The 20,882-nt window shown below is 38.3% G+C and overlaps 1 protein-coding gene across 1 annotated transcript in view; it reads left to right on the forward strand.

Moving 5' to 3' along the window:
• The window catches only part of ASAH2 (N-acylsphingosine amidohydrolase 2), a 113,662-nt gene that overhangs the window by 53,629 nt on the left and 39,151 nt on the right, over positions 1–20,882 (forward strand). The window contains exons 10-14 of the mRNA XM_060286204.1: positions 9,979–10,099; positions 12,111–12,236; positions 16,356–16,442; positions 18,605–18,709; positions 18,848–18,929. Coding sequence (XP_060142187.1) covers positions 9,979–10,099; positions 12,111–12,236; positions 16,356–16,442; positions 18,605–18,709; positions 18,848–18,929 — 521 coding nt within the window. The remainder of the gene's footprint in view (positions 1–9,978; positions 10,100–12,110; positions 12,237–16,355; positions 16,443–18,604; positions 18,710–18,847; positions 18,930–20,882) is intronic.

The following is a 20,882-nucleotide window of genomic DNA, read 5'->3' on the forward strand; positions in this document are numbered from 1 at the left end:
GAGTGGAGTTCTGGGAGATCCTGATGTAGTAAGATGCTATGGAACGAAGAAACGATGAAGGGAGAAAACAAAACAGGTTTCAAATATCTGTACCAAGAGAAGAATCACAGGGGTGGGCAGATAATCTGAATGGAGGCTCTGGGAGTGGCAGCTGGGAACACTGACTCATTTCCTCAAGTGTGGTGCAGCCGGACAGGCTCTGTCTCACTTCTCTTCCTTTCTCCTATCTTTTCCCGTCTGCCAAGTTTCCTTTCTCAAGTTTGTAGGAGTGGCATGGACCCTTCTTTTTTTTTTTTTTCTCACCTCATTAACGCTTTAGGAGTCAGTATCGCACGGCTTCCTTCAGAGCTGGAAGGAAGGTCTGAGCAGATTTTTGAATAATTTCTCTATTGTCTTCTGTTTTACACATTGCAAATCCTTTTATTTTTACAGAAAGGGGTTATCCTTTCAAGGCACATTTTCAGAAGACAACAAGGGGCAGTGATTTGTGCAACCTATTTGAATAATTTATGTACACACTTAGAAAAACCCAATTTATGAAATTAATTCATTCGAATGATACTGACTTATGGAACTCAGTTTGAGGGGTGTGTGTGTGTATAAATCTTCTCTATGATTTCTGACTATGACTTCTTGAATTATAATTTCTAACTGTTTATCCTCTATGGCTCTCTATTCTCCCCCCCTACATTCTCTCCTCAGTGTACTTAACCCCACGCCGAGAGCAAATGTGGAAACCTCAGTGACTGCCTTTCACCAGCCATTCTTGACCTTTTCTCCATCTCATCATCATGTCTTTATAAATACCTTCTCCATTAGCCTTCGCTCTGGTTTGTGAAGCCCCGCTCTGTTTCTACATCCTGAATTTCTCTTTCCTATTCTGCCTCTTCTATGTTGTTGTGAAGCTTGACACCGTCTTCTTGCTCCAACTTTCCTACCAGCTTGTTTGTGCTCTCCCTTTTCAGTGCAGTGTAGGCCTTGGTTATGTAGTGAGTTTTCGTTCTGTGTCTAGTCCATGCCCATGTAAAGTGAAGGTGCTTAAAAAGGGCTTTCTGATGACGAGGGTGATGAGAGTTGACTGATAACAGAGATTAATCATACTTGTTAATTTAAATTGTCCCAAGTTTAGAAACCAAAGCTGTAACAGCCAGCTGTCATAACTAGCAGAAGACATTGGACTTACTTTCCAAAGTCAACCATGGTTAATATTCAGGTACATTTTCTTCTGCCTATTTTCCTATGTGGAATGTATGATAAGAAATAAACATGACAAAAAGTCATTCTTTCAAGGTAGATGCTCTCTTAGTTTCATATACTATGGGTACTAGAAGCTTTAAAATACTATAAAAAATATTAACAATGTTATCTCCATGTATCTGAAGTGCTTTTTATTTGTTTTTGTAGTGATTCTCTTTATACCTAATAATAAATTTTTTGCCTCAAAAATCTATGTATTTTCAGTTAATATAGCTAACTCAGCTCTCTGTAGGTTAGAATATGCCATGTATATTTTTTCTATCATTTTCTTTCAACTCTTATTTGTTCTTACATTTTAGAAGTGTCTGTTATGAATATCATATAGCTTTATTTATTTGTTTTTTACTCTGATAATCTTCATCTTTTAATGAGTGAATTTAGTTTATTTTTATGAATTATGATTATTATGTATCTGGACTTGTCTATATCTCTTCACTTTGCTATTTATCTCACTTTTTCAGTGCTTTTTATTCCTTTTGGGATTGACAGACTAAAAAAAATCTTTAAATGGAAAATTATAGTTTCCAAAGATGGTGGCAACAATAGCTCTTACCTTATGTATTCTATACAAAGTGACCTTGCCAGTCCCCTTCAAGAGTGGAGATTTTTCCAGCCCTTGAAACTTGGCCAGCCCCGGGACCACTTGGATCAATAAAAGATGAGAGAAGTGACACTATGCCAGGGCTGGCAAAGTTGTTTTTTAATAGACTTTATTCTTTAGAGCAGTTTTAGATTCACAGCAAAATTAAAGTACAGAGATTTCCCATATACACCTGCCCCCAAACATGCACAGCCTCCCTCGTTATTAACACCTCCCACCAGAGTGGTACATTTGTTACCATCCATGAACCTATGCTGACAGGTCATTTTCACCCAGAGTCCATAATTTACATTAGAGTTCACTCTTGGTGTTGTACAGTGGTTTTTAAAAAATCTTCCTTTTGTTCGTGTATTTCCTAAAATTTCTAAGGTGAACAAAAATAACAATTTAAAATCATCTGGTAATCCTGGGCCTCAATAACTTCTAATATTTTGTTATATAGCCTTTCAGACCTTTACCTAATCATGTTTATTTTTCTTTATTTTTTGAAAATGACACTTTATTGTATATACAATTTGGCAACTTCTTCATTTACAATTACCTTATGAATATCTTTCAGTGCTACGTAGTATTTTTTATTTTATTATTATTTTTAACATCTTTATTGGAGTATAATTGCTTTACAATGGTGTGTTAGTTTCTGCTTTATAAAAAAGTGAATCAGCTATACATATACATATATCCCCATATCTCTTCCATCTTGCGTCTCCCTCCCTATCCCACCCCTCTAGGTGGTCACAAAGCACCGAGTTGATCTCCCTGTGTTATGCAGCTGCTTCCCACTAGCTATCTATTTTACATTTGGTAGTATATATAAGTCCATACCACTCACTAACTTCGTCCCAGCTTACCCTTCCCCCTCCCCGTATCCTCAGGTCCATTCTCTACGTCTGTGTCTTTATTCCTGTCCCACCCCTAGGTTCTTCAGAACAATTTTTTTTAGATTCCATATATATGTGTGGGCATACGGTATTTGTTTTTCTCTTTCTGACTTACTTCATTCTGTATGACAGACTCTAGGTCCATCCACCTCACTACAAATAACTCAATTTCATTTCTTTTTATGGCTGAGTATAGACATTTCTCCAAAGAAGATACACAGGTTGCCAACAAACACATGAAAGAATGCTCCACATCACTAATCATTAGGGAAATGCAAATCAAAACTACAATGAGGTATCACCTCGCGCCGGTCAGAACGGCCATCATCAAAAAATCTACAAACAATAAATGCTGGAGAGGGTATGGAGAAAGGGGAACCCTTTTGCACTGTTGGTGGGAATGTCAATGGATACAGCCACTATGTGGAAAAGTATGGAGGTTCCTTAAAAAACTAAAAACAGAACTACTATACGACCCAGCAATCCCACTACTGTGCATATACCCTGAGAAAACTATAATTCAAAGACTCATGTACCACAATGTTCATTGCAGCTCTACTTACAATAGCCAGGACATGGAAGCAACCTAAGTGTCCATCGACAGATGAATGGATAAAGAAGATGTGGCACATATATGCAGGGGAATATTACTCAGCCATAAAAAGAAATGTAGTATTTTTTAAATCACCATTTTAAAATTGTTGTATAGTTCCATTATATGTATGATAATGTACCAAACAAATCACCAATCATTTGACATTTCAGTTTATAGCTTTTTTCTATCATAAAGTACACTGTGCTAAGCATTCATGAGCAGATATCTTGTATATATTACCAATGATTTCCCTAAGCTAAATTCCTAGAAGTGGGGTTGCTGAGCCAATAGAGGGATATTAGTTATTACAGCTTTTCTCATAATTTGCCAAATGGTCCTCTGGAAAACTTTCTGGTTTACACTGCTTCTACCCAAGCATGAATGGAGCGTTGTTTCCTGTGCTCTTGCCAATTTTGGTATTAACATGCTTTACAGATGTTAAGTAATAGACCCAAAAAAGCCAAATCATTCTTGTTTTCCTTTCAATTTCTTCAGTTCCTGGGTAGGCTGAATTAAAAAAACTATTCTTATTGGCTACTTCTTGTTTTACTTTTGTTGATTACTTAATCATACTATTTGGGATGCAAGAATTTTGATTGCAGTAACTTAATGAACTTAATGGAATCCACCCAAACCAGATATCTCTCCAGTAACATTATTGAGAGGGTATTTTTGTTTTTTTTTTCATCCAGGACTTTTGAAGATAACAAAATGAGTAGTTGAGAATGGACATCTCTTCTCTTGAGCAGAGATGGTAGAAAGGTTCTCCAGGATGCAGGCCACCAAGTTTACCTGTAACTTTAGAAGGGGTCCTCTGGCTACAGCCCATTGTCCTTTAATCTGAGTAGTCTGGTCTGGAGTCATTGCTTCTGCTTGTTTCAAATTCAGGTTGCCGTTTGGGTAAAATTCCGGGCCTAATAACCCTTACAGTATAACACGATGCAACACCCTTTGCTTTCCTTTTCCCAGTAGTCTGTAGTGGGGTGAGGCCAGGAGGATGGTAAGGCAAGTGAAAAAGTGGTGTATTAATTCGGTGTGTGTTAAGAGGTGTTCATTAATGCCAGGCGATGCAATAGACCATGAAATTCCAGTGGCTTAACACATTAAAGATTTTAATGTGCACGTTTCCCACTCATGCAAAGTCTAATCAAAATTGGGTGGTCCTTCTTCACATATGTTATTGGTCAGATTCACATGCCCCACCCTGCCAGAGGGACTGGGAAGGAGAGGACACGTTGGTATTTTGTAAGCCCTCAAGTCTCTGCCACAAGAGGGCAGCGTTTCCTCATTTAATTATTTAAAGCTCATATTATATGGGGTGAATATACGCGTGCTGAATACACACATGCACACATATCATATATTTTAATTTTGTGTTTACCTTATGAAACACACATATACACAGGGCTTTGGATATCTTTTTCCCTTATAGTCATCATCACCACCAGCTGCAGCAGTATCAAAATCAGCATCAACATCATCATAGTGATGATTTATTCCATTCTTAGCACAAACCAGTCTTTGTGCTAAGCACTTCAGATGTTTTTGTTCCTTTAATTGTCAAATGCCGTGAAGTAGATAATACTATTATCATTATGTTACAGATATGAATACTGAGTTTCAGATAGGTTAAGTAACTTGTGTCTGATTCCAGAGCTCTTAGCCACTAAGACATATGGCCTCTATATTAGTTTCTTAGGGTTTCCATAACAAAGAACTACAGAATGGTTGGCTTAAAACAGCAGAAATTTATTCTCTCACAGGTCGAGAGGCCGGAAGTCTGAAATCAGGGTGTTGGCAGGCTTGGTTCCTTCTGGATGCTCTGAGGGAAAATCAGTTCCATGTCTTCCTCTTAGCTTCTGGTGGCTGCCAGCAATCCTTGGCTTGTAGATACATCACTCTGGCTCTGTCTTCATGTTCACATTGCCTACATCTCTATCTCTGGGTGTCTCTCTGTCCCTTTCCGCTTGTTATGAGGACACTAGTTGCTGGATTTTAGACCCAACTTAAGCCAGTATCATTTCACTTGATCTTTACCTCGTTTACACTCTAAAGACCATGTCTAAATAAGGTCCCATTCTGAGGTTCTGGTAGATGTGAATTTTGGGGGGGACACTATTGAATCCACTACAGCATCTTCTATTGTATTTGTCCAAAGGGCTCCCATGTTATTACACATCTTCATGAACACTACCTTTGAATGGAGGTACAATATTCTCTTCCCCTGTTGGTGGGCACTTAGGTTGGAGATGGCCACACCTAGCACATAGGACTCGGTGCACAGCACACAAAGGCGCTCCCTTCTCTGTGCTGACTAAGGTGCCTCGTTCGGGGAGCTGAGAGGGGGCTGGATTTCAGCCTCCACTTACCCCTTTGCCAGTCACCTTTGTGCGGAGCATGACCTCCATATGAACAGGGAGGCTCAGGTCTGAGAGAATGGAACCAGGGATGGGTTGTTACTGTTTTAGAATATTTAAGAAGCTCAATTCTGCATTTGGCTTTTCTGCTTCAGAATAGGAAGTACACAATGTCTGAATTGAAAGAGACACTAGAAAATGTCTCAGTTACATAGGAGAGAATAATTATACTATTCTGTATTAATTTGCTGTTTAGTGATTCACAAAGCATAGTTGAAATCTGTTTTTCAGTCTTAGGAAACAGGGATCTAGAAAGTTTAGCTAACTTTGCTCCTTATAATGATAAGATCTCAAATCTCTTGACTTTCCTCAGCACCTCGATTCCATCATGCTGACTCAAGTAGAGCCCTGCCCTAGCCCTGACATAATCATTATTTTAAAAAGTTTATTATGAAAGACATAGTCATCCTTTTATGTCTATATTCTAACTTCTTTTGAAACTACCTAAACCTTTCTTCCTCTCTCTTGAACTTTGCTTTGATGAATACTTTTTGACCAGATAAAATAAACTGTAAGTAAGCATTCTTAAATTAAAATGACCACTTTTCTGCCTATCTTTATAAATATTCATCTCTTACCAAAGTACTTTGGTTGCTGTGACAAGCCTGATATTTTTATAGCATATATTTTAAAGGGCAGAGAAGGAAAAACAGCATCTTCTTATTCTGAAATGCAAATAACTTTTTTGAATACATTTTTTTTTCAGTTTTGTAAAGAAAAAATTCAATTAATTTTCTATGGTCTAAAATAAATGAAAATAAATAAATAAGAATTCAAGCCTATAGTCTAATTAGAGACCAAAATTCTTAGCATTTGCTTTCGCCCAGGTATTTATTGTGGTTCCTTGATGGTAGAGAACACACCTGATTCCTCTCTATGTTCCTTGGGGTTTAACATAAGGCCAACCACATACTTGGTTATTAATACATTCATATTGATTGAATGAATGGAGCAACCTCCATCTCTCCTTGCCCTCATCCATTCTGCTCTGGTCATGCTGGTTATCCAGTCTCTGAACACACTGCACTCCTTTCCATCTCCGTACCTTTGCTACGAATGTCTTTTCTCCAGTCATCCCCTTGCCAAGTTCTTACTCATCGTTTTTTTCATTTTTTTTAATCTTTATTGGAGTATAATTGCTTCACAATGCTGTGTTAGCTTCTGTTGTACAACTAAGTGAAACAGCCATATGTATACACATATCCCCATGTCCCCTCCCTCTTGACTTACTCATCTTTTAAGACCCAGCTCAAATGTCACATCGTCTGTGAAGCATTTTTCAAGGGTAAGATGATGCCTTGTGCATCTCTATGTCCCCAGTGTCTGGCACAGAGTCAGAGTTAACTAAATGTATATTGAATGAGCGATTGAATGAACAGAAGAGACAGAGCCCACATCCCATAGCAGATAAGAACATGGGCTTATGGTCTGACAAACCCAGATTCATAGTCCTGCTTCGTGACTTACAACTCTGTGACCTTGGTCATGTTACTTCATCAGTCTGAGCCTTTGTTTCCTTGGTTTGAAATGGGGATAAGGAAAGCATCTGACTCAAAGGGTTCTTGTGAGAATAAAATGAGAACCTATATATAAAGTTTTTCACCCAATAAGTACTAAATGATAGTCTAACATTGATAGAATTGTTCTGTGGGTTTCGTTTGATTGCACTGGAGAGGTTGCATCTGGCTGACCTCAGTGTGACCATGTTGGAAATATTTTGGTTGGAGAGCCTTGGAACTGTCAGGGCCACCACCTCATTTTCCTTCCAAACTAAATGGAATAAAACTACAAAAAAGCGTATTTCAACTGACTGGAAAATACTAGTTGACTAGAATATCCCTTGGCACTTGAGTCTTAGGAGAAAGAGAAAAAAACACAAAAAAGAAACGAATATAAGGGTTTTAAAACATATAGAAACCTTGCAAGTAACTTCTAGAGAATGACCTTAGAACTGCCTTCAATCCAAACTTCTGTACCTTTGCACCGTGACAAATACACACCTTGGGGGCCGAATGCAGCCTATAGACTGGTGATTTGGTCTAACACTATTAAAAAAAAAATTGAAAAAAATTGAAATGGATGAAGGCCGTCGAAAAGTACTACAAACTTCCACGTATAAGTACTAGGGATATAATGTACAACATGAAAAATACAATCAGTACTGCTATATATTATATATGAAAACTCTTGAGTAAATCTTAAGAGTTCTTATCACAAAAATTTTTTTCTTTAATTTTGTATGTGTATGAGATGATGGATGTTCACTAAACGTATTGTGATAATCATTTCATGATGTACATAAGTCAAATCACGCTATACACCTTAAACTTACACAGTGCTGTATGTCAGTTATCTCAAAAAAATTGGAAGGAAACATTTTTCAATGGATGTCAGCATAACAAAAAGCAATTATGGAAAATTTCAAATATATGCCAGTTTAGAGTGATTAGTCTAATGAATCTCCATGGAACCATTATCCAGCTTCAATAATTAGCAATCCTCTGCCATTCTGTTTCATCCCTCCTTTCCTTTTTGTTTGTTTGTTTTGCTAGAGTATTTAAAAGCAAAAATACCGGATATCATTTTATTCATGAATATTTCAGTGTGTATCTCTACCAGATAAAAACTTAGACAGATATAACTACAGTCCATTATCACAATCAACAAAATTAAAAATAATTTCTTAATATGATCTAAAACCTAGTCTGTGTTCAGTTTTCCCTGATTGTATCAACAGTCTTTTTCCAGTTGTTTTGAGTCAGAATCCAAACACAGTCCACAAACTACATTTGTTGGATTTGTGTCTTAAGTCTCTTAACTTGTAACCATTCTTCTCCTTGGTCTCCATGCCATTTACTTCTTTGAATAGAATTTTTAAATCGATACATTTTCCCAAAACCATGGATTTGTGGAAGATCTGGCAGCACTGGCTTATGCTCCCATCAGGCAGCATTTGGCCGCAGCCCAGTAGAGGCGGTGGTCCTTAGACTATACGAATGCCTCTGCAATTCACAGTCCCTATTGTACCAACCAGATTAACTCCTATGTTGCCTACCCAGCCCCCGTGGGTGTTGTGCTGGCTACCTCTGACCTACATATTACATCTGTTGGGTAACGAGAACTGAATACTGAATGATGACTTGAAGCCCCAAAACATCCCTAGTCATTAAGTCGATGTTCAGTTTTGTGTACCGTATTACTTAGGTAGAAATGTTTTGAAAGCCTTCAGCGAAGAAAAATCAACAAAAGATTTTTAAAAATCCTAAATTAGCTTGAAAATTTATTGATTGGCATCTCTCTTTTCTTGAGTATTCTTGCTAGTCTGCTTTACAGCCTTCTATCCTGTAAACACCTTTTTCACCTGTGTCGAGGTTTGATCCTACAAAGTCCACTGAACAAGGTGTCACAAGACCCACACTTAGCCTTGGTCCTGTATGACAAGTGGGCTTCCATCTTGCTTCTCCGAGACACCTTGTGAGGCGCAGGTAATACCAGCCTGTTTTTCAGGGTTGTTGTGAAATTCAAATGAAATAACAGATGTGAAATTAACTTGTGAACTCTATAAGCTCTACACTTAAACAAGGTATTACTATGCATGAGGATATACTGAATTATGCATAACATCCTCTTTCACACCCCTGTGCATTTACTCTGCTGTTCTTTCTCTCTGGAATGCGTTTAAGAATTAATTGCTAGTCATCTGTGGTCCTCAAACACTTTATGCCTCCTTATTTATAACATTTGTCACACTGTATCAAAGCCATTTGTTTACATCTTTGTCTTCTGCAAGATTCTAGAGTAAATTGCAATTTTATTCAGTGCTCGGCACAGAGCTGACTCTCAGTAAATGTCTACTGAATTGGATAGGATTGATTTGAATAATTATTATGTGTGTACCTGTCTTGAAAGATAAAGTCTATGTCGATACAATTCTTTAGGTATATCACCTGGTAACTAACCAGTATTGGCTCTTGTTAAAAGCTTATGATGAAGATGACAATGATGAAATATTTTTAATTTAAGTAAGTGGTCAGACTTCTTGAGTATATTATTAGTAATTTAAGTTTCATTAACAATGAAAGAACCTAAATGTTTTGATAGAATGCCTATCATCAAAAGATTTTTTTTTTTTTTTACAGCTGGAGAAACCTTAAGCTCCCAGTCATCATTTTTCCCTCCAGTTACCTGGTTCTCTTCATTAACTTAGGGCTGCCTGTTCTTTTACAGCTGGTTTGCCATCCACCCAGTCAGCATGAACAATAGCAATCATCTTGTGAACAGCGACAATGTGGGCTATGCCTCTTACCTTTTTGAGCAAGAGAAGAACAAAGGATATCTACCTGGAGAGGTGAGAATTTATGGCATTGAAAGCTTCATCTTAATTCATTGAGTATCATCATTCATTCAGTATCATCATTCATTCAGTGTTCAGAATAGCTGATTCAAATCTTCAGAGGAAAGTGTCATCATGGATGCCACATACTGACATGCTTGGATAGAAAGAATTCTCCATCCTCCCTAAGAAAAATTTTAAATGACCGTTAGCTTTGTGTCAAATACTACTGATGTGATGATTTCATAAAGTTACAATTAGTTGGATAAGGAAGGGCAAATTAATATATAATAACTTTTGCCATATATAATTTTTGATTAACTTGGAAATATGATAAACTGTGTTGTGTTTATATCTCTTGTTTTCAGAGATATAAAATCATTAAGCACCTTCTTAATGGTATAGGAATCTGAATGAGGACAGGGAATGAGTCCTTTTCTGTGGTCCAGACTTCCCTCTTAATTTCCTTTCAAGGAATTTCTACTTTCCTGCAATATGGCCTAAGTCAGAGACAACCCTAATCCATTAGAGTTGTCTTTGTAACTTTGAAATGTAGTGAGTGATGGGATCAGAGTTGGGGGTGTCCAGGAACCCAGTCCATGTACTCCAGGAAACTCGTCAGCTTTGTGTAAATTACCGACTGCAGATATTTGGCGAGGAAGGACCCTGCTCTGCTTGACCCCAGCATCTAACCCCTAATTGCAGAAGAATACATGATGGGATGAGAACCCCAGGCCCTTGCCTAGAATAAGTGTTCTGTTACAAGATATCGTGTTGGCCAAAAAGTTCGTTCAGGTTTTTCTGGCGATGTTATGGGAATATTAGCCCATGAACATCTGGTCTGATTTTTTAGCTCCTTTGTTGACAAATCTCTATTTTTTTCATTTTAGCCTGTGTTTTAGGGAAAAGAAAGGAGTCTCCCATTATCTTTTTAGTATAAAAAAAGACACATAATCTCCTATATTTGATTATCTCTTTCCCTAAGAAAATTTAAGAATTTAAGGTAGAATTGCAGTCCAGTTGGTTGAGGTTAAGGTCTTACCCTACTCTGTAAGGTTTTGTGTTGTTATTTCAGGTTGAAGAGATAGAGAAAATATACACAGAGGGTACGTCTGGGTGGTGGAGGCTATGTTCAGGTTCAGTTGTGCAACAGAAAAATCTGGACTGGCTCTTCACTTTTTAAGCCAATAGGCTATTTATTTTTAAAGGGAAAATGGATATCTGAGCTCCAGGTACAACACCAGACACTAGATTGATGGGTCAGCATTTTATAACTCGTTGCACACTGTATTTCTTGTCAAAATGTTGCTGTTTGAGACACAAATTTGAAACTCTCCTACTTGAAATAGCTTTATTGATAACTGGAATATCACAAGTAACAACACGTATGCTGACGGCAATGTGATCCTTTTCAGAAATAAAAAATTCTCTCAGAATATTGTGCATCCTCCTTTTGTCGTATGCAGATGATTTTGAATAGTTCACCAGAGTGGGTTGAATGTTTGCCTTTTTAATGAACTCATTGTGGTAAATAAGAAGGAATAGGCCTTTCTCACCTTCGGAGATGGCCCACACTCTGTCTGTGGAGTGTGTTTCTCTCTAAATAAATCCACTTCTCACCTATCACTTTGTCTCTCACTGAATTCTTTCTGCGATGAGACATCAAGAACCTGAGCTTCATTAAGTTCTAAAACCAGTTGTTCTACAGGAACTGAGACCCCCACTCAGGTGGAGGATGGCGACTACCTGCTGAGCACAAGCACTAGACCCCAGACTGTTTGGAACCAGAAAGTTGATGATTAAGATTCCTAAAACACCACACTGCTACTTCACAACATATCAGTGAGAAGAAAGTCATGAATCCTGCAGCCTTCACCCCCAAATGTTGCCTTTAAAAATGCTCCCCTGAAAGCCACTGGGGAGTTTGGGTCTTTTGATCATGAGCTGCCTGTTCTCCTTGCTTGGCCCTGAAATTAAAAAAAAAAAAGAGAAAGAATAAACGGCAACTGGATGTTTCTTTTGGCAGGGACCGTATGTAGCAGCTTTTGCTTCATCGAACCTGGGAGATGTGTCCCCCAATATTCTTGGCCCGCACTGCATCAACACGGGAGAGTCTTGTGATAATGCCAATAGCACTTGTCCCATCGGTGGGGTAGGTAATAATGACGTGAAATCTGTTTTTGCATCTCAAGTACATTTTATGTTTAACTATTCAACATTCATGTACAATTATGTTCTCCTCAAGTATACTCTGACCTACTTACTGCTAGCATTTGCTCTTCTCAAAAGCACCCACTAAATTGTGATTGAGTAAAATTGTAGTTTTCCATTTGATTGTTAAATTTTTTGAATGGTAAGACAATTTAGTAAATGTCAGAGATTAAATATCCTTCCCCAAAATTGGACAGCCTGAAACATTTTCCCTTGGCATTTCTGAAGTCACAATTTAGTACAAAAACTGCCTGCCTGAGACATTTCTCAGTGATTATAAAGTCTATAGGGTTTTCTAAAAATACAAGGTCAGAATTCTTTTTCCTTTCTTATAAATTACAAACAAAACAATCTTGGTGTAAAAACTCAAACCACATGGGAAGCATAAAGAGCAGTAAAAAGTGAAAGTCCCTGTTCACCTCCTTCCCCTCTACCCTCTCCCTTTCCCCAAAGTTACCACTCTCACTCCTCTTCATATGTTTATGTGTTCATGAACAACATTCTATACCTTATTGATTTTTTTATTGGTATAGGATTTGAGTTTTCTACCTAATTTGTCTTAAAAAAATCTCTTTATGACTATATACAATTCTATGTGATAAGTTTTAAAGGTAGCAAGTAAGGCTGTCCTCCCATCTTCATTTAGATTTTTGCAACTTTGACATGAGCAGCAGATTCTAGCTTCTGGGTTCTTATTCTTTGTGTTTATACGGTATTTCACCTGCCATATTGCTTTTATTAAACACTATTCCTGGGCTATTTATTTTATCCCAGTCAACCCCACTCAATGAGAAATATAGTTTTAACAATTATACTTTTCCATTGTATATTACTATTTTTATATAGAAAGTCTTCATACACCAGAAACTAACATAACATTGTAAATCAACTATACTACAATGAAAAAAAGTCTTTGTTACCATTCACTTCCAAAATTTTTACACATCATTAATTCACATTAGATTTGAGGATTACTTGTTAAATTCCAAAATTCACAGATGAAATGGTTAAATAAATTATAATACTTATTTGCAATAGAATATTATGCATCAACTTCATGTCTTATGTTGGAATACTTAATGTGGGAAAGAGCTCATAATACTAAGGAACTCAGGGTTTAGTATTGCATATTCATCATGACTGCAGTTTTGAGAATAAATGTATCATAGTAAAAAGACAAAATGAAACACACTGGTATGTTAACCACGATTTTCTCTTTTTGGCACTAGTATAGGCAGTTTTCTATTTATTTTTTGTTCATTATTTTAATTCTATTTATACTTTTTAATACTTTTTCTACAATAAGTATATTTTACTTTATAATCAGAAAAAATTACAGCAAAATCATACCCCCTTCCACAACACAATTCAGTTTCTCTTCCTTTCCCTTCGTGTTGGATTAGCTTCCCTCATGTCTGCAAGATACCAGTCATCATTGAGGAAGGTGTGTGCTTTTTTCTCTCATACCCAGTAGGAGAGAGAGCGAGCCTCTCTTCCAACCACGGAATAAGAATTCTCTTTAGTCTGACTGTCAATTTATGTCACATGTCCATCCCTGGACCAAAACAGTTGCTGGAGAAATGGTATGTGTTGATTGGCTTAAGCTGGGTTCCAGACCAATCTTTGGCAAAACCTAGGGAATTTCCATGATCGCCTTAGACTTATTTGGAATGAGGAATGGGATCACTGCAAGGAGAGGGATGGCTTTCTGAACAAAACCAGAAAACGCTTGAGAAAAAGAAAGAGGGAAATGGACAAATGTTGCCGTGTCTTCTGCTTTAATGTGGTTTCTTTAAAAAGTTTTTTTAATTTAGAAAATAGCTTTAATGTTTTTTAGAAAAATGATATATGGTTGTTAAAAATACACACAGGGCTTCCCTGGTGGCGCAGTGGTTGAGAGTCCGCCTGCCGATGCAGGGGACACGGGTTCGTGCCCCGGTCTGGGAAGATTCCACATGCCGCGGAGCGGCTGGGCCCGTGAGCCATGGCCACTGAGCCTGTGCGTCCGGAGCCTGTGCTCCGCAACGGGAGAGGCCACAGCAGTGAGAGGCCTACGTACTGCAAAAAAAAAAAAAAAAAAAAAAAAAAAAAAAAAATTCACACAATATTGAAAAGTTCAGAAAATGAAACTTATGTAAAGGAGCACCCCTTAATTCCACAATTAACCTGTGAAAATTTTAATAAGCATCCTTCCAGACAACTTTTTTTTTTTCAAAGATGTTGGGGGTAGGAGTTTATTAATTAATTTATTTATTTTTGCTGTGTTGGGTCTTCGTTTCAGTGCGAGGGCTTTCTCTAGTTGTGGCAAGCGGGGGCCGCTCTTCATCGCGGTGCGCGGGCCTCTCACTATCGCGGCCCCTCTTGTTGTGGAGCACAGGCTGCAGACGCGAAGGCTCAGTAGTTGTGGCTCACGGGCCTAGCCACTCCACGGCACGTGGGATCCTCCCAGACCAGGGCTCGAACCCGTGTGCCCTGCATTAGCAGGCAGATTCTCAACCACTGCGCCACCAGGGAAGCCCCCCAGACAACTTTTTATGCACCTGTACACATATATATGTACAGTTTTACATAGATGGGATCATATTGTAATGCTGTTCTATACCCTGCTTCCTTATTTCCAGTAAATATACTTTCAAACATTATTTAAACTAACTTCGTAATCTTTATTTTTAAGTACCATAATTTGGTTAACCAATCTCCTACTGCTGAGTATTTTCTTTCCTTTCCTGCTTTTCTCCTCGCACAGTCTCTCCCTTCTTATTTTCTTCCTTCATATAAGCATGCTATGGTCACTACGCTTGTCATATATTTTTTCACATGTGTGAGTTTCACCTTAGGACAAATTCTTTCAAGTGAGTTGGTTCTTTTTTTCAAAGCGCCTCTAATATACACTACACATTGCTCAAATACTCTCAATCACGTTTCTGCCCACAGTGCATGAGTGACACTTTCCCCAAACTCCTCCAGCAGGTTTGTCAATCTTTCAGTTTTTTCTAGCACAAATGTGAAGAGTTCTCTCTTCGTAGTTTAAATTTAGTAGTTTAAATTCATTAAGATTGAACTTATTATAACGTTGAATGGCCATTTACATTTTGTGTGTGTGTGTGAATTACCTATTTCATCTGCATCCATGGTGTTATCCATTAGGATGCTTTTTTTTTTTTGCTTTTTTTTTCCCCAGCTTTATTGGGATATATTGACATCCAACACTGTCTAAGTTTAAGGTATACAATGTGATGAGTTTTACTACAAATAAGAGAATACCCAACTCAATATGAATGAACCAAAATGTATTAATAAGGGTATTTTTTTTCTTGCTGACTTTTTAAAGCTCCTAATGTATTAAAGTCTTAGTTTGTCATAAACTGCAAACTCATCCCTCAACACCCCATTTATCAGTTATCTTTCAGTCTTATGTTTTTCCCCCCGGTATGGATGTTTAAACTGTCAAACTGTGTTCCATATAATTTTTAGAAGGGCCTTTCACATCGTTAGACTTTAGAATATATTCATCCATATTTTCTTTTAATACATTTTGGGTGCCATTTATAATATTTAAGTATCCGATCAGTCGCAAATTTTTCTGGTTTAAGAAGTAAAATATAGAGCCGGATGTATTTACTGATTTTTTTTTCCAGAGGGGCAGCTAGTTGTTCCAATATAATTTTAACTGAGTTTCAATTGAAGGCAATTATGAGCAAGCACCATAGGCAGGAACCAGTAAAGAGAAAGATGTGCAGCAAATGGAAAGACCTGGCTTTAGGTAATAGCTCAGATATTAGCTACCTGTATAATCTTCAGTAAATCTAACCCACCTGAGCCTCAGTTCCCTTATTTTTAAAAGTAAGTTTCTAGAATAGGGGATTTCTAGCAACATTCATTGCTCTAATTCGGTGAATGATTTTGCTTCTCATAATCTGTAAATTAAGAGAACACCTGAAAAGAAATGCTGGAATGTGGCTTTAAAAAATTCTATTTGCTTAGATTCACTTGTCATTTTCCATTCCTTAAAAGAATCGCTTATTTCACTAAGAACACATCTTGTGTCATTTTGTTCCAGCCTAGCATGTGCATTGCTATGGGACCTGGGCAGGATATGCTTGACAGCACACAAATCATAGGACGGATAATATATGAGAAAGCAAAGGTAAGCTGTGGGCCTGCTTCTTTCATCTTCATTCAAAACTATGCTTTAAAATCCACTGACATTGTTCATCAGGAAGCCCGTAATTGTAAGGAAGACGGCAGGAGCTTAAGCTGCACCAAGGAGCCTGGAAGACTGAATGCTGTTTATTGTCAACCAGGAAGGTTGTTTTCACAAACCACACAGGAACCTCTCTGTGACTGCTTGTGTCTGGCTTCTTATGGGAAGAACATTTAAAAGAAAGTAATCAGGAAACATTCTCTTTCAGCCAGAATGCTTGCTTCAGGTGGTTGGATGATAGACTGTAAAGTTTTCAATTCATGTGGTATGACCAGAAATAACCAGACTGACCCAAATTCTCAGAAGTCTCTCAGGCCTTGGCCTGCCAAGTCACCTGACCATTTCTTTCTTTAAAAAAAAAAATAATAATTTATAATAAATTAATTTTTGTCTGCGTTAGGTCTTCGTTGCTGCGCGCGGGCTTTCTCTAGTTGCAGCGAGCGGGGCTACTGTTTGTTGCGTTGCGGGGTTCTCACTGCAGTGGCTTCTCTTGTGGAGCACTGACTCTAGGCGCGCGGGCTTCAGTAGTTGTGGCACACAGGCTCAGTAGTTGTGACTCGCGGGCTCTAGAGTGCAGGCTCAGTAGTTGTGGAGCACGGGCTTAGTTGCTCCGCGGCATGTGGGATCTTCCCGGACCAGGGCTCGAACTTGTGTCCCCTGCATTGGCAGGAGGATTCTTAACCACTGCACCACCAGGGAAGCCCTACCATTTCTTAACTTTTCCTTCGGTGACAAGGTAAAGCTCATTGGCACCACTGCCAGTTCTTGCAGTTTGGATTCAAATTAGTCCCTGGTCTTTTTTGGTATGGAAAGATCATCCATCTTACATTTTCCTTTCTTTTTAAAAGATTTTTTGATGAAGAGAGAATCTGGTCTCCAGTGAGCTTACTACAAGTTACTCTACCCTCCTTCCTGTTCTAAATTTTATCTTCCATTTTGCTTACATATTTTGTATCAGCTCCTATGGAGACATTTCTGATGGAAAAAACAAAAGATAGCTTTGGGCTGAGCCATCTCTGACAAAGATAGTTAAATCTATTCGTTTTTATAGCTTACCCATACCTTTAGTGAGCATGGGCTTGAGAGAGGGTGTGTGTGTAAATATTTTGTCTCAAGGGTTCTAAAATGTTTCAGGAGCAATTAAGGAAGAACAAAAACACCTTGAAAACATCAGACACCAGCCAACCTAATTGCTGCAGTTTCTTTTTAATTACTGTGGTGTTATCAGTGGATTGTTCTAAATTAACAGATTCTATTTAGGGTGTGCACCCCTGACACAATCTGGCGTCAGAAATTTTGTTACCATTCTGAGCCCAGTCAACATAGAGATTTGTCCCACATTCTGGATTCTCTTCTCAGCAAGGCACAACTTCCCTCTTAATGAGGAGACCGCAGGCTGCAGCTGGTGTTACTGACAACTTGAGCATTCCCATGTGGCTATGGAAACTGACATGGCAATAGAGTAGAAATGAGTTAGGTGTCAGGCAAAGGCATTGGTGCTGAAGCAGGGTTCGCCTCTACTGTATGATACAGTTCAATACAAACAAACCTTCCTAAATATGTTTTGACTCACATTGCCCCTAAGATTAAAAAAGCATCAATTGACCATACTGGGAAAAAAAGAACATCCAAAGGTGAACAGTGGGTGGGGGAACAGATGCAGATGAAGTGGGTCCTGAAGACTTTCAAGCCCCCCTTTGGCACCAGCCCTGCCAGAGGACTCAAGGACTGTGAGAGGGAAAACTCCATGAGAATCCCCATGGAGGTGCCCTTGTTCTGGCAAAGAAGGTAATTTGGCCCACCTACTCCTAACCTTAAATTTTCTTGGCTGTCTTTCTAGCGAGATTGGAGCATTTGTACCATAGCCTGCATCACTGGAATTTCATATTTGTGGGAAATAGACACAGATCAATGGTCTCAGGGCCTTCAAGTTTCTGGGAAGCTACAGGGGGTTTGGTGGAGAGATGCGCATGCTCTGTCTAATCAGACAGCAAAACAAAACTTGACTGAAAGACTCTTTTCCAAATTGGCACTTCCTAGGTACGGTTGCTGGTATTCATTTTAGCTCTTTTGCTTTTAATGGTAAGGCTGTGTGTGTTTTCTAGGAACTGTATGCCTCCGCCTCTCAGGAGGTAACTGGGCCACTGGCTTCAGCTCATCAGTGGGTGAATATGACGGACGTCACCGTCTGGCTCAATTCTACACACACAGTAAGTGTCACTGAGTCACACTGATTATGCCACAAGGGTAAAGTTCTGGGCTGATCTCATTATTGAAGTTCAACTTCTGTTTCTTTTTCTGTTTATGTTTCATTTTTGTTTTGTTTTTTTTTCAATTTTTTCCTTTAGGCAAAAACATGTAAACCAGCCTTGGGCTACAGTTTTGCAGCTGGCACGATTGACGGATTTGGAACCCTCAACTTTACGCAGGGTGAGGTGCAGTCTGATGGGATTTATGGTTCCAGGTTCTGAACTTCAGGGTTCTGTTCTCAAACAAGGTTTAATGTAACCAATACATTTACTATTTTTATTTTTTAAATTTGGGCGTATGCAGGCTTTCCAGGTTTGTACATGATTTCTCAGGGGTAGGTATCTTTTATAATTTAGCTTTCCACCGATTCAAGTAGAATCAGAGATTCTCTTTGCATTTCAATCTATGAAAGAATAGTTTTAGGGCTTCCGTGGTGGCGCAGTGATTGAGAGTCCACCTGCCGATGCAGGGGACACGGGTTCCTGCCCCGGTCTGGGAGGATCCCACATGCCACGGAGCGGCTGGGCCCGTGAGCCATGGCCTCCGGGCCTGCACGTCTGGAGCCTGTGCTCCGCAACGGGAGAGGCCACAGCAGTGAGAGGCCCGCGTACCGCAAAAAAAAAAAAAAAAAGAATAGTTTTAAATTGGGCTGGAGCCTGGGGTGGAGTTGGAGTGGTGCAGAGCGGGAGTGTCATTGTAACTTCGACAGTATGAGTTGGCCCTTCCATCTGGTTGTTAGTGTCTCTTTCCCAGATTCCTTTATTGGAGCCCAGATTCCTCAGAACAGAAGCTTTTAGGAACCTAAAGCATATGGTCCTGGGTCTTCTTCCTGTGTGTATTTCCATGAATTTATAACTGATTATTATAGGTTTTATACTTTTATCCTGATTATCACTGTGATAACATGCACTGGTAAGTAGAGAAAGTTAAAAAAAAATTGAAGAGTATCACCTACAGGCAATATTTTGGCTTATTTCATTCTTGTCTTTTGTATATATATATATTTTGGAACCATTAGTTAAATTAATAAATACAGTTGTAATGTGATATAGTTGGCATCATCTTTCCTGGTAATATTTCATCTAGTTTGGTCTACTGTTCTAAAATAAATAATTTTTAACAGGTTTATTGAGATATAATTCACAAAACACAAAATTCACCCATTTAAAGTGTATAATTCAGTGGTTTTTTGGTATATTCACAGATATGTGCAACAATTTCCACAGTCAATTTTAGAGCATTTTCATCACCTCAGAAAGAAACCCTGTACTCTTCAGCTATTACAACACAGTCTCCGTCTCTCCCAGACCTAAGCAACCACTAATCTCTCTATCTCTATATTTTCCTGTTCTGGACATTTCATATAAATGGAATTGTAAAAAAAAAAATGTGACTTTTTGCATTGGCTTCTTTCACTTAGCATCATGTTTTCAAGGTTCATCCAAGTTGTAACATGAATTAGTATTTCATTACTATTTTTTTCTTTTTAAAAAATTGTTTTATTGAAGTATAGTTGAGTTCAACGTTGTGTTAATTTCTGCTGTACAGCAAAGTGATTCATTTATACATATCATACATTCTTTTTCATATTCTTTTCCATTGTGATTTATTACAGGATATTGAATATAGTTCCCTGTGCTATACAGTAGGACCTTGTTGTTTATCCATTCTTTGTATAATAGTTTGCATCTGCTAATCCCAAATTCCCAGTCCATCCCTCCCCCACCCTCCCTCCCCCTTAGCAACCACAAATTTTGTTCTCTATGTCCGTGAGTCTGTTTTTGTTTTGTAGATAAGTTCATTTATGTTATATTACGACTGAATAATATTCCACTGTATAGTTTTACCAGATTTTGTTTATGCATTCCTCAGTTGATGGACATTGGGGTTGTTCCACTTTTGGACTATTAGGAATAATGCTGCTATAAATATTCATGCCCAGGCTTCTGTGTGAGCATATGATTTCATCTCTCCTCTTTGGTATATGCTTAGAAGTAGAATTGCTGGATCATATGCTCACTCTATGTTTAATAATTTGAGGAACTGCCAGACTGTTTCCAAATTGTTGCACAATTTTACATTCTCATCAGTAGTTCTGAAGGTTCTGATTTTTCTACATCCTCACCAATACTT

Source organism: Globicephala melas, chromosome 16 (genome assembly GCF_963455315.2).
Source record: "Globicephala melas chromosome 16, mGloMel1.2, whole genome shotgun sequence".
Taxonomy (NCBI): domain Eukaryota; kingdom Metazoa; phylum Chordata; class Mammalia; order Artiodactyla; family Delphinidae; genus Globicephala; species Globicephala melas.